Below are 14,745 nucleotides of genomic sequence, written 5' to 3'. Positions count from 1 at the left end.
GACGTCGTCAAAATAGTCCATCTGCTATCAGTGGTTTAACCGTAATTTTACGAAGCTATGAGAATGCTTTTTGTACGCAAAGAAAAAATACGACTTTATTCAACAATTCGTCGTCTCCGCGTCACCGTAGCACCATTTTGGAGAGTATCCCCTGGACGCAAACAGTGTACGCTTTTCTCTGCTAGCTGCATCAGACACCATGCTTAAAAAACAAAACAAAATTGCATTGTGCTTATTTTGGAATATATTCTGCTTGTCTGTAAATGTTAAATGATTTAATAATAAGGTGTGTACTGAACTTGGTCCTCCAAACTGTTTTAAAGCAAGTTAATTCGTTCTGAAATGTCCCGTTTATCATTAGAACGCTATCATTTGACCAATGTGTTTATAAAGTCATTAAATCAATTTTGACTTGTAGACTCATAATTTCGACTTTTTAAAGTCATAATTTCTTTTTAGCTCATAATTATGACTTAAGTCATAATTTCGATTTTAAGTCATAATTTAGATTTTTTAAATCATAATTTAGATTTTGTATGTCATAATTTCGATTTTTTTTTTAAGTAATAATTTCGATTTTTTTTTAAGTCATAATTTCGACTTTGTATCTCATAATGACTTTTAAAGTCATAATTCCTATTTAGTAAATCATAATTTCGAGTTTTTATATTTTAATTATGACTTAAGTATGTCATAATTTCTACTTTTTATCTCGTGTTTATGACTTGTCATAATTACGACTTTTTATCTCATAATTATGATTTAAGTCATAATTTTGACTTTTTATGTCATAATGACTTTTAAAGTCATAATTTCTATTTAGTAAATCATAATTTTGAGTTTTTATTTTGTAATTATGACTTAAGTATGTTATAATCTCTACTTTTTATCTTGTGTTTATGACTTAAGTCATAATTGTGACTTTTTATCTCATAATTTCGATTTTTTTTTTTTGTCATAATTGTGACTTTTTATCTCGTAATTTCGATTTTTTTTTGTCATAATTTCGATTTATTAAATCATAATTTCGACTTTTTATTTCGTAATTATGATTTAAGTCATAATTTTGACTTTATCTCATAATTTCGATTTTTTTTGTCATAATTTTGACTTTGTATCTCATAATTATGACGTTTAAAGTCATCATTTCTATTTAGTAAATCATAATTTCGAGTTTTTATCTTGTAATTATGACTTAACTATGTCATAATTTCGACTTTTTAAGGCATGGATTTTTTTCTGACCTGGCGGAAAGTTCATCTTCCATAGTTCATCTCCGTGGAGGAGATGAGTTGTTGAATAAAGTCGTTATTTTTGTTTTCTTTGCGTACAAAAAGTATTCTCATAGCTTCGTAAAATTATGGTTGAACCACTGATTGCAGATGGACTATTTTGATCTTGTCTTTCATACTTATTTTCATTGGCAGTCATTGGGACAGTCACAAAGCTCCCGGTTTTCAAAAATAGCTTAAATTGCGTTTCGAAGACGAACGAAGCTTTTACGGGTTCGGAACGACATGGGGTAAGTGATTAATGACAAAATATTAATTTTGGGGAGTAACCCTTTAAACAGAAAAAAATACTGATGATACAGTGGCACAACAGTAAATTTATTTTTACTGTATACAGCTGCAAAACTAAAATGTGGGAATGAATGAGTGAACACTTACATATTTGTACATGATGTTTATTTGAATGAAAATTGACTTCAAACTCAAAAAACACAAACGTCACATCCAACTTTAAATTCTCTTCAACCACTGTTTGACATTGGCAGTGCAAGGTTTGCAGCAAAATAAATTCATAACAAAGTGACTGTTTTTTTTTAAATCGGTGATTCATGGATATTTATATCAGTCTGTTTCAGTTGACCCATAATGTAATCCATACTATAACAAATCTATTAAAACATCAAACAAACAGCACTCTTTTAGTAACCATAAATTATAAAACAAAGTTCTGACACTTTGGCAGTTAGTATGAGTGAAAGAGTGACTAATGGCCTTTATACCATATTATTATCAGAATTGACTTTGTGTAGGTTAAAAAAAAAAAAAAAGCTACATACAATTATGTAGATACTTTTGAAATGTGTTTCTATGAGACACCTTTACCATCAGACCAGACAAACACACATCTGGACACAATGTTTTCCTGCCAGAATAATTCTAGCTATAAACTATAAAACAATCCGATATAATTTAGATCTCCACTGAGATCATTTACCAGTTATAATTAAATTATTTCAGTAGTCTTATATTATTCACACACACAAAAACAACGCAGCCACTAAACCTCAGGCCGAATAAATAAACATAAAAGACATTTGCACACACCCTGATGCCTCTCTGTGTCTCTCCTCCATGGCTTTGACCAAGAAAATGGCGGCTAAGAGAGCTACAAATAAAATATATTCATCATTGCAAGTCATTTCACATTGAATGCGTGAACAAAACTCATAATCAAGCAAGTCCTGTCACTCAGATATATAAACAGGGCTTCTAGTTAAAAAATACAGGCTGACTCAAAGCCTATGAGTGAGCTATAGATTCAATTGTCATTTATATTTAAAAAATAAATACATTTGTGTGGACTATTTTAATGTTTCAACGAATGTGCTGCTACATACTGTACTATACAGTTAGAAAATGAGTGCACCTTTGATGAGGAATCCTTGCTGTTCTCTAAAAATACAAATATACATCATGAGCTAAGGTTTCGGATTGCTTCAGACAAAAAAATCCCTCTCCATGTGCAACAGACCTCGGATCCATGAACAAGATTTGATTGTTGCAGGATAATCTATTGAATATTGAAACCCAAACGCAAGGGCATTCGCTCAGAGCTACAGGATCTGCTACAGCAAAGTTAACCAAGAGGCTCGGACTATGTTCCATTTCCTCTACTCATTCAACTGTGTGTTAGTGAAAGGTACGTGTGATCGCTCTCATGTGGGTGGGGGCCCGTTGGTGTAGAGGAGCATGGGGTAAAAGGATCGGGCAAAGTTGTTGGAGAGAGTGCAGCTGTAGTCGTCCTCTGAGAGAGGCACCAGACACGCCACAACCAGCAGGAGCAGGAAGAGGATGTGGAGGGGAAAAGCCGCTCGTAGGACACGATACAGGAATGGCCTCGCTGGCGACGAATCAGACTTGTCAGCCCTGTGCGAAGGACAGTTAGACAGTTGTTAGTTTAATTTTTTTAAACTAGTTCAAAATTTGGGGTTAGGAAGTTTTTTTTATTATTTATTCAGCAAGGATGCATTAAATTGATCAAAAGTGACAGAGAAGACTTCGACGTTGTCAATTTTTTTTTTTTTACTTTTTATTCATCAAAGCAGCCTGACCCAAAAAAATAATCACGGTAAGCAGAACAATGGTTTTTAAAGGGATAGTTGACTCAAAATGAAAATTCTGTCATCAATTACTTAACCCGAAAGACCTTCATTCATGTTCGTAACACAAATTAGATATTTTGATGAAATTAGACAGCTTTCTGATCTTGTATAGACTGCAACGGAACTACCACGTTCAAGGCCCAGAAAGGTAGTAAGGACACCATTAAAATAGTCCATATGACATCAGTGGATCAACCATAATGTTATGAAGCTACAAGAATATTTTTTGTGTGCAAAGAAAACAAAAATAACGATTCTTACTAAACAATTTCAACACGGATTCATGAGAGTACCATGACGTGGTTCTGTTGCTGTCTGTAGAGTGTCAGAAAGCTGTCGGATTTCATCAAAAATATCTCAATTTGATGGTTAATTTAAGGTCTTATGGGTTTGGAACGACATGAAGGTGAGTAATAATGACAGAATTTTCATTTTTGGGTGAACTATCCCTTTAACATTAATATTAATACTATTTTGCCATCACAGGAATAAATTGTGTTTAAAATATATTACAATAGTACAAAACAACATTTTAAATTGTAATAATTTTTCACAGTATTACTGTTTTTTAGTATCTTTGATCAAATAAATGCAGCTTTGGTGAACAGAGTTTTTTTTTTTCAGAAATATTTTTGTGGAAAACATGATATAGTATTTTTCCCCCAAGTATCTATAGAAAGTTCAAAAGAACAGATTTTTTTAAACATTAAAATTATTTGTAACATTATAAATGTCTTTAATGCAGTGTCAGATATTGATTTTCAGAGGCATGTTTTACATTTGTGGGGGCAATTTTTATAATCACCTTATTATTATAAAAACTGTATGTTGTCTTTAATGTCAAAGACTTAAATTTACCCAATTTAATTGGTATTTTAAACTGTTGTCAATAACAATAGACTTTAAAATTGAATCTAAATTATACATGTAAAAACCAGGAGATCATAGGGCTTCAATATTATGACAAAAATCATTATTGTAGATTATTGCTCTTTATATTGTAATAATGATTATTAATATCGATATGTCACCCTGGACCACAAAACCAGTCTGAAGTTGCACGGGTATATTTGTAGCAATAGCCAGTAAAGATCATGTTCCATGAAGATATTTTGTAAATTTTATTTTGTAACAAAACTTAATTTTAATTACCAATATGCATTGCTAAGAACTTCATTTGGACAATTTTACAGGCAATTTCAGTATTTCGATTTTTTTGCACTCCAGATTCTAGATTTTTAAATAGTTGTATTTCGGCCAAATATTGTCCTATCCTAACGAACCATACATCAATGGATGATGTATGAATCTCAATAAAAAAAAAACCCAACCCTTATGACTGGTTTTGTGGTCCAGGGTCACATATAGAAAACAATATAAAACATTTTTGTTTTCGTTTTTATTTCACATTCTGGCTTCACAGACAAACATGACGTTAGCCAAGTCTAGTACAAGTTATGCAAAAACTCCCGTTATAATCACTAAAGCTACCAAATGAATATTTTATTTACATTGTATCTGCACTGTATTGTTTATGATGAGGGAATCAAAAAAAGCCTCTGATTGGCGTATTTTCAGCGCTGACTAATCTAAGCTCCTCCGATTGGCCAATGTATTCCTAAATTCAACAGAAACACATTTGATTAGTTATAAGGCAATCTGATGCAGTGAGCAAATCTAAATGCAATTCAGCAAAAATTGACACTTTTCATTTATTTTCGCATTTCATTTCAATCACGACAGCTGTAATATATGTGACCCTGGACCACAAAACCAGTCTTAAGTCGCTGGGGTATATTTGTAGCAATAGCCAAAAATACATTGTATGGGTCAAAATGATAGATTTTTCTTTTATGCCAATGAAATTAAGTAAAGATTATGTTCCATGAAGATTTTTTGTAAAATTCCTACTGTAAACATATCAAAATGTAATTTTTGATTAGTAATATGCATTGTTAAGAACTTAATTTGGACAACTTTAAAGGTGATTTTCTCAGTATTTTGATTTTTTGCACCCTCAGATTCCAGATTTTCAAATAGATGTATTTCAGCCAAATATTGTCCTATCCTAACAAACCATATATCAATAGAAAGCTTATTTATTGATTTTCATATGATGTATACATCTCAGTTTTGTAAAATTTAACCTTATGACTGGTTTTGTGGTCCAGGGTCACATATTATTTATTTGTGCAGGGTCATTTTTTGTCTTAAATTTATGGAGCATTTTAGTTCATTTTGGTGCCACTTTTTTGCTTTACTGTCACTTTTGATCAACTGAATCCATCCTTGCTGATTAAAAGTATTAATCCTTAAAAAAAAAATCTAACTGACCCCAACATTTTCAACATTAAACCTAAAATGAAGTTGTTGCTTTAAGAATATTCATTAACATGTTATTTGTCAACTATGCATATTTCAACTTTGTTTTTAAAATTAGTTATTTCTTAACTTTGTAGTTTGTGAAGGTTAGCATAAAGTACATGTTGAGTCTTTCAAGAGGTGAAAGTGGAGCAGATGTGTGAAAGTGAGAAGAACTAGAGAGTGTGAAGAGAGTACTAGAAGACATCAACTTCAGCAAGGTAACGCAAGGTCACGAACACATAGTAATACTATCAGCGTGTACCTGACACTCGTGGGAGATCCCCGTGTAACAGCCTGAACTCCTGTGGCTTCCTAGAGAAAGAAGACAAATAACTCAGTGTTTATTAGCACCTAGTAACCACATTAACTGTCACTTTCGAAACCCAAAAAGCTTCTAAAGAGCAGCATTAGAAGACAAAATCTATATAATGGTGACCTACGACTGCAAACATTTTACTTCATTTCACTTTTTTTTTAAACAATTCAATTAACTATAATAATAAATCTAGGCTCTGTAAACAGCACCAATTTATTTGAGCAGAAACTCAATCAGATCCTTGTCATTTCCAGTCTGAAGGGGGTATTAATGGAAAGAGTGTTTCTTTACCTGCTGTTGTGTTGGTGCTGTCCTGCCCACATTTGGACCTGAAGAGTCCTGCGACAGAATAGAAGGGATCAAAACATCAGTGTGTGAGAGTGAATCAGACCAGTCTGGCCTGAGGAGAAAGTCTGTGCTTGTGTGAGTGAGACCGAATGAAACATACCAGTCTGCTTTGCAGTGTGTGCAGGTCATGTGCAATCTGTCTGATCAGCAGTCGTAACTTGTTGCTGATGACGTGAACCTTTTCTTTGGCCTCCAGGGTGTCTTCTCCCTGGTCCTGTAGGAGGATCTGTGAGGAGATCTCCTGCAGGCAGTATACCTCCCTCTCACGAGACTGTAAGTCCTGCTGAACAGCCTATTATATGCACAAACTTCATCAATTAACAGTAAAATGGGTTTAACTCATTTATTAACATTTGATTTAATTATTTTTGGAGATATGTTTAGATATTGTACAATAACAGCACACAAGCACACTATTCTACCTTGAGTGTGTCTCGATGGTCTTGCAGGATGTTGAGGTCTGTATTTTGGTCATGGATGTTGACCATGTAGCGCTGGCTTTCTGCTTTAGCTAACCACAACAGCAGAGAGTGAAGAGTCTCGTGAAACTCCTGTGAAAAAAACGGAATAAACAAGTAAGTTAGTGTTTGTTTCTCACAGGCCTTTATTACATTGTGTGTTTGGTTTAGGCTTTACTATATCAGGACCTTTACAAAAGTCCTACAAGATGTTACTGGGAAAAATAGCATACAATTTTTAAATAAGCCCTGAAAATAACCCCCTCACATTTTGCCAAGTACAAATCTAATTAAAAACTTAGCTGACTCCTTGAGTTAAAAGCAGAATGAGTGATTGAAAGCGTTCAAGAGAAGTGTTTAAGACCTTTAATATGACTCATGGTACGCTGTAATTTCAAGAACAATGCGCAGTCAGCATTTCTGAAACTAAAAAACTTTTTGTGGTTTTATGATTTTGCATCCTGAGATAAAATCAAACACAAAAAGCAACAAGTGCAAATGTGTGAAAGTGCACAGACATGTGCTTACTAAACAGATGTTTGTGTTGCAGTTGCAAAACAAATTAAGACACTCATGGTGCTTTATTTTCTAAACTCTGGTATCAGTGCCACTTTTCAAGCTTGTTTTTCCTCACCTGACATTCCATGAGTGCTTGATGCAGTCTGTGTTCCCAGCTGTCCAAGGCTGCACAGGCCTGTGCCCATTTTTGATTGGCTGACTGCAGATTCTCACGCAGTTCTTGTAGTTCAGTGCTGTCTCCGTGCTGGAAGGCCCGCCCACTGAGATTAACACCAATCATCACAGATTTGTAGCCGTTAAAAGTCCTCTGCATGTCCTAAGGAAAGAACAAAATGCCAAAATGAACCTATACAGTAAATGCATAAACAATAAACACTACTGTTTAAAAATTTAGGGTCTGTAAATTTTTTGAAAGAAGTCTCACATGCTCACCACAGCTGCATTTATTTCACTGAAAATACAGTACAATTGACTGTGGAAAAATGATTGCAATAAAAATGTTTTCTATTTCAACATATGTGACCCTGGACCACAAAACCAGTCTTAAGTCGCTGGGGTATATTTGTAGCAATAGCCAAAAATACATTGTATGGGTCAAAATTATTGATTTTTCTTTTATGTCAAAAATCATTAGGAAATTAAGTAAAGATCATGTTCCATGAAGATTTTTTGTAAAATTCCTACTGTAAACCTATCAAAATGCAATTTTTGATTAGTAATATGCATTGTTAAGAACTTAATTTGGACAACTTTAAAGGTGATTTTCTCAGTATTTTGATTTTTTGCACCCTTAGATTTCAGATTTTCAAATAGATGTATCTCGGCCAAATATTGTCCTATCCTAACAAACCATACATCAATAGAAAGCTTATTTATTGAGCTTTCGTATGATGTATATATCTCAGTTTTGTAAAATTTAACCTTATGACTGGTTTTGTGGTCCAGGGTCACATATGTGAGCCTGGACCATGTTGCTTGGAACTACATTTGGACAACTTTAAAGGTGATTTTCACAATATTTCGATTTTTTTTGCACCCCCAGATTCTAGATTTTCAAATAGTTGTATCTCAGCCAAGTATTATACTATTCTAACAAACGATACATCAATGGAAAGCTTATTTATTCAGTTTTCAGATAGGGTATAAATCTCAGTTTAAAAAAAAATTGACCCTTATGACTGGTTTTGTGGTCCAGGGTCACATATTTTAAAATGTAATTTATTCCTGACATCAAAGCTGAATTTTCAGCATCATTACTTCAGTCTTCAGTGTCACATGATCCTTCAGAAATAATTCTAATATGCAGATTTGCTTCTCAAAAGCATTTTTATTATTATTATGAAACTTGAAAACAGTTGTGCTGCTTAATATTTTTGCATTTATAATTTTAGTAATCGAGTAATCAGTCGATTATTCTGACGATTAATCGAGTAATCGGATAATTATAAATAGACCTAAGCAAACAATCACCTTTACAATTACGTAAAACACGTATATAATAGCAATGAGGCAATAATAATTAGTTCAAATAAAGTATCAAAAGCAAGTAATCATATTGTTTTAGTGGACAAAACTGTTAAAATACGTAATGTATTATAAACAATAGAGACGATTGTTTTTTTATCCATTCCTTGTATAATATGTGACCCTGGACCACAAAACCAGTCATAAGGTTAAATTTTACAAAACTGAGATGTATACATTATATGAAAGCTCAATAAATAAGCTTTCTATTGATGCATGGTTTGTTAGGATAGAACAATATTTGGCCGAGATACATCTATTTGAATATCTGAAATCTGAGGGTGCAAAAAAATCAAAATGCTGAGAAAATCACCTTTGAACTTCTCCAAATTAAGTTCTTAACAATGCATATTACTAATCAAAAATTACATTTTTATACATTTATAGTAGGAATTTTACAAAAAATCTTCATGGAACATGATCTTTAATTAATTTCCTAATGATTTTTGGCATAAAAGAAAAAACAATAATTTTGACCCATACAATGTATTTTTGGCTATTGCTACAAATATACCCCAGCGACTTAAGACTGGTTTTGTGGTCCAGGGTCACATATTGACTCAACATTTAATTCAAATATTGACTTAATCTTTAATATTTGGCCATTTCTTTACGATGCTACAGCCATTGTAATTTCTTGAATATGTAGACATCAAAACATGTAAACTCAGAGCGAGGGTTTAAACCTTTATTTTGAAATCGCGATGAACAGTTAGCATACTGAGAAAGATAACGTATTCTCCTGTGTTTGTGTAAGTTTATAAATGATTTTTAAATGGTGCACACTGCATTCCCAGGTGAACATTATAATAAACGCAAACTCACAACAATACACGGAGATGGAGTTTGAGAGCTCCACACATGTAAATGATTACAGTTTGTGTGGAGCAGCATTTACTGTAAATGGAGCCACTCTTACACACATGTACGTTACCTACACGCATGTAAATAATTAAAGCGTGTTTGTGAATTCACAATAGCATGTTTTACTACAATTTTTAAATGAGTTTAATACAGCAGTCAACAATTAAAGTGGATCAAAAAAGTTCATCAAAGTTGTCCTAAGACAAGAACTGGTATTTTTTTAGTTTTAGGACAACTTTGATGAAAGGTTTTGATCCACTTCAAATGTTGACTACTATATATCATGCAGCCTTAGAAAATGGTCTAATAATGCATTTCATGGATTGTCATCCGTGGAATGCACGAATCGGTTATTCGATATGGGCAAACTGCAGTTGAGGATTTTTAATAATCGAGCACTCAGATTGAATCTAAGAATCATGACATCCCCGCATGAAACCATGATGGTTTATTAACTTTCTTCTTTCTAAATGTCTCAGTACCTTTAGTTTGTGGATGTTGCTCTCCATGTCTCTGATGGTGATTTTTGGCTGTAGAGTTTGAAGTTTCTCTAGCTCAGGCATCACAGCGTTCAGCCATGCCATGACATCAGTGAGGTCAGAGTTGAGTCTGTGCCACTGCTGAAGATCCTGCGGCACGCTGCACGACTGCACCTGTAGGAGCTCCCATCGCTCGATCACACCTGAAGCCAAAGATTAGAGGGCAAATGTCAGATGTCATTGAAACTCAACTGATGTGTGAACATATAGCATATAATACAAAAAATAGTACCCGTCTTATCTGCTGCGGAGAGGACCATCAAACCCTGATCGTCCAGTTGTTCTTCCTCATTCAGAATCAGTTTCACTCGTTTTATACTGTCTATACTTCCAGCACACTCAGACATGAGCTTATCCTGGAGAAAGAGAGAGGAAAAACAACCAAAATGTGTTTTTATACGGGTTTGCCAATGTTAATGTGTATTTAGTGAGTGTAGTGTATGTGAGGACTTACATAGGCGTGTGGGTGATACTGAGCGCTGCTGTTGGAAGGTGAAGATGTGAGACTGCGTATGATCTCTCTGTTCGCTCGCTTCCTGTCTGGTGCATCGGGAGAGTGCCACGTCTCCACCATTGACCGTCCTCCTGAAGCGAGAGACAGAAAGAGTTATTTTAACTCCTCATGTCACTCAGAACGAGCATGCAGGAAATCACCACTCAGTTGCACAGCATGCTACAGTAATAAAAAAAGAATAAAAATGCAATTGGTCACAAAACCAACATGCATTATAAAAAACATCTGTTTGAATATGTACTGCAACACATGCTGAAGAAGATTCTTGGCACATAAAAACAAGCACCATGGGATTTCAAAAACATGGGCAGCTTCTTGAAAGAGGAAGTTGTTAACCAAACAGGCAGTGAGCACAAAGAATAAAATGTCTTATATTTAGAGATGAATGAAGGAAACATATGCTGAAACACGCATGTAACGTGCAGTGATGGTGCTGACAGCATGCAGCAGGCTGATGCCTACCGGACACAGCCTTCAGAGCTTTCGATGTAGCTTTAATAAACGACTGAGTGCTCTCAGTGACTTCTACATCTGCAACAGAAGAGCGGCAGACAGACAGAGATCTATAGATGCTATAACAGACCGAATAAACTAGACTAATAGAGAGTCATGTAACAGACAGAGAGATCGAGATATATCAGAGTATTGAGTATAAAAGAGCAGCAGACAACATGAAGATGTACAGTAGACACATTACTAGAGCAGTTTTAGATAATCTAATTGGATATGGATCATTCAATAATTGAGGCTTGTTGCTTCATCAACGAAACAGCTATTGGTTTCTTTATATATTTCAGTGTAACATATTTTACACTAACTAGTTGCCAAGCTTAATTATTATTAACACCTTTTTAATATAACAATATAAAACAAAAGTTGTACATAAAGACAAATGTGACTTTATTCTCAAAATATTTTGACTGTATTCTTGTAATTTTGACTTTATTCTCAAAATATTTTGACTTATTCTTGTAATTTTGACAATATTATCAAAATATTTCAATTTTATTCTAGTAATTTTGACTTTATTCTGAAAATATTTCGACTTTATTCTCATAATTTTGACTTTATTTTTAAAATATTTTGACTTTATTCTCGTAATTTTGATTTCTTCTCAAAATATTTCAACTTTATTCTCGTAATTTTGACTCATTCTCAAAGTATTTCGACTTTATTCTCATAATTTTGACTTTATTTTAAAAATATTTTGACTTTATTCTCGTAATTTTGATTTCTTCTCAAAATATTTCAACTTTATTCTCGTAATTTTGACTCATTCTCAAAGTATTTAGACTTTATTCTCATAATTTTGACTTTATTCTCAAAATATTCCGACTTTATTCTTGTAATATCAAAATATTTCGACTTCATTCTAGTAATTTTGACTTTATTTTCAAAATATTTTGACTTTATTCTCGTAATTTCGATTTCTTAAAATATTCAGACTTTATTCTCGTAATTTTAACTTTATTCTCACATTTCGACTTTATTCTCGTAATTTTGACTTTATTCTCAAAATATTCAGACTTTATTCTCGTAATTTTGACTTTATTTTCAAAATATTTCAACTTTATTCTAGTAATTTTGACTTTATTATCAAAATATTCAGACTTTATTCTCATAATTTTGATTTATTCTCAAAATATTTCAACTTTATTCTCGTAATTTTGAATTCTCAAAATATTTCGACTTTATTCTCGTAATTTCGACTTAAAATATTTTGACTTTATTCTCGTAATTTTGACTTTATTCTCAAAATATTTAAACTTTATTCTCGTAATTTTGAATTCTCAAAATATTTTGACTTTATTCTCGTAATTTCGACTTTATTCTCAAAATATTTAAACTTTATTCTCGTAATTTTGAATTCTCAAAATATTTCGACTTTATTCTCGTAATTTCGACTTCTTAAAATATTTCGACTTTATTCTCGTAATTTTGATTTTATTCTCAAAATATTTAAACTTTATTCTCGTAATTTCAATTTCTCAAAATATTCTGACTTTATTCTTGTAATTTTGACTTTATTCTCAAAATATTTCGACTTCATTCTTGTAATTTCTATTTAATTCTTGAAATATTTTGACTATATCTCATAATTTCTACTTCTTTCAAAATATTTCAACTTTATTTTTGTAATTTTGATATTTTTAAATATATTTTGACTTTATTCTAGTAATTTCGATTTCTTTCTCAAAATATTTCAACTTTATTTTCCTAATTTCGACTTTATTCTCAAAATATTGCAACTTTATTCTCTTAATTAGAGCAGCAGAAACCAGTCAGTAAAGAGTTACCTGATAGGGCGCTGTAGAACGTCAACTCCTCATCATCCTCTGGAGATGAAGATCCTCCCACATCGACGGTGTGGTCCCACTCCAGTGGGATAGAATCCACACTGACGGGTGTCTCACGTCCTGAACGCTCCAGAGTAGGTGGTATCAACTGAGACACGGCCTGACGTACCGTCAAAGAAACATCAGAACTCATCGCAGCCTCCTCTTCCTCCTCGTCCTCCTCCCTTTCCCTCTCCCACACCCCACTGAAATCAGCCGAGTCCTCCGGATCTGTGTCTCTGTCTGAGAACTCTCTGTCTTCCTCAAGTACCTATGAGAAGAGTGGGAAGGGTAAAAGTTAGTACTCAGTCAAGAGAGTATTGTTCAATGTTTGTGAGATCTGTCTTTTCAAACTGACCGGGCGCCTGCTGATGAGACGGTGGTGGAATCGGGCCACTCTCCCAAACACTTCCTGGCAGTAAGAGTGCAGCTCCTCTAGTTCATCTTCAATGAGTACGGCATCCACCGGAGCACTCTTCTGGATCAGGTTCTCTCCAAATACAATCAGAGCATCTATCTTGTTTGTGTTTAGAGTGATCTCCTGCTGAAATGCCTGTGGGAGGTCAAATCACAAATTATTTTTTATTCAAATTTTGTGACTAGACTCATTCAATAGAAATATATACATAAAATCAGAGTGTACTGACGTTTAGTTGACGCATCTTTTCATGGATATCGCTCTCTGAAAAATGCTCTACATTGGTGAGCTGAAGGTCCATTTCAGTCAGCCAGACCAGAATCCCCTCCCGTGTTCCTTCAAAGTCATCACGCTGAGATGTGAAGTGCTGTAGAGAAGAGAAGCATTTAGAGCTTAGTAACATTTTAGAAAATTGAGGTTTGTCCAAAAAAGGTATACTTTGTTATCATGGAAACGAAGAATTGAAGGTCAGAGATGCAATTAATTTTAACATTTTTGCAGGTTTTTAGGTTTATGAAGTGCCATTTCCAAACCAGTCAGTATTGAGAATTTAAAATACACTACCAGTCAAACGTATTTGAACAGTAAGATTTTTAAAGTTTTTTTAAGAAGTCTCTTCTGCTCACCAAGCCTGCATTTATTTGATCCAAAGTACAGCAAATACTATTTAAAATAACTGTTTTATAATATATTTTAAAATGTAAAATGTTATTTCAGTGACTTCAAAGCTGAATTTTTAGCATCACTGCTCCAGTCACATGATTCTTCAGAAATCATTCAAATATTCTGATTTGCTGCTCAAAAATTGTATTTTCTTCTCATTTATTATTACTATTATGTTGAAAACAGCAGAGTATATTTTTTTCCGGCTTCTTTGATGAATACAAAGTTCAGAAGAACAGCATGATCAATTTAAAGCATCCTTGCTGAATAAAAGTATTCAAGTATTAATTTATATAATTTCTTTCCCAAAAACAAAAAAAAAAGTTTTTGAATGGTAAAGTGTATAGTGTCAATAAATATAATAAAAGCTTTTTGTTTCAGATAAATGTTGACCTTTGGATCTTTCTATTTATGAAAGAATCCTGAAAAAAATGTACTCAACTGTTTTAAATATTTATAACAACAATAATAAATGTGGACAGCAAATC

The 14,745-nt window shown here is 33.3% G+C and overlaps 1 protein-coding gene across 1 annotated transcript in view; it reads right to left on the bottom strand.

The window, feature by feature from the left end:
- Positions 1–1,671: 1,671 nt before the first annotated feature.
- Positions 1,672–14,745, bottom strand: part of syne2b (spectrin repeat containing, nuclear envelope 2b) — a 120,046-nt gene continuing 106,972 nt past the window's right edge. The window contains exons 118-130 of the mRNA XM_073834594.1: positions 13,824–13,961; positions 13,535–13,729; positions 13,138–13,447; positions 11,303–11,371; positions 10,781–10,911; positions 10,559–10,682; positions 10,270–10,484; positions 7,515–7,715; positions 6,845–6,973; positions 6,523–6,714; positions 6,366–6,413; positions 6,021–6,070; positions 1,672–3,158 (exon numbers count right to left, since the gene is read on the bottom strand). Of these exons, the coding sequence (XP_073690695.1) occupies positions 2,948–3,158; positions 6,021–6,070; positions 6,366–6,413; positions 6,523–6,714; positions 6,845–6,973; positions 7,515–7,715; positions 10,270–10,484; positions 10,559–10,682; positions 10,781–10,911; positions 11,303–11,371; positions 13,138–13,447; positions 13,535–13,729; positions 13,824–13,961 (2,013 nt within the window). The 3' untranslated portion in view covers positions 1,672–2,947. The remainder of the gene's footprint in view (positions 3,159–6,020; positions 6,071–6,365; positions 6,414–6,522; positions 6,715–6,844; positions 6,974–7,514; positions 7,716–10,269; positions 10,485–10,558; positions 10,683–10,780; positions 10,912–11,302; positions 11,372–13,137; positions 13,448–13,534; positions 13,730–13,823; positions 13,962–14,745) is intronic.

Source organism: Garra rufa, chromosome 2 (assembly GCF_049309525.1).
Source record: "Garra rufa chromosome 2, GarRuf1.0, whole genome shotgun sequence".
Classification (NCBI taxonomy): domain Eukaryota; kingdom Metazoa; phylum Chordata; class Actinopteri; order Cypriniformes; family Cyprinidae; genus Garra; species Garra rufa.
This window is presented reverse-complemented; position numbering and strand designations above follow the sequence as displayed.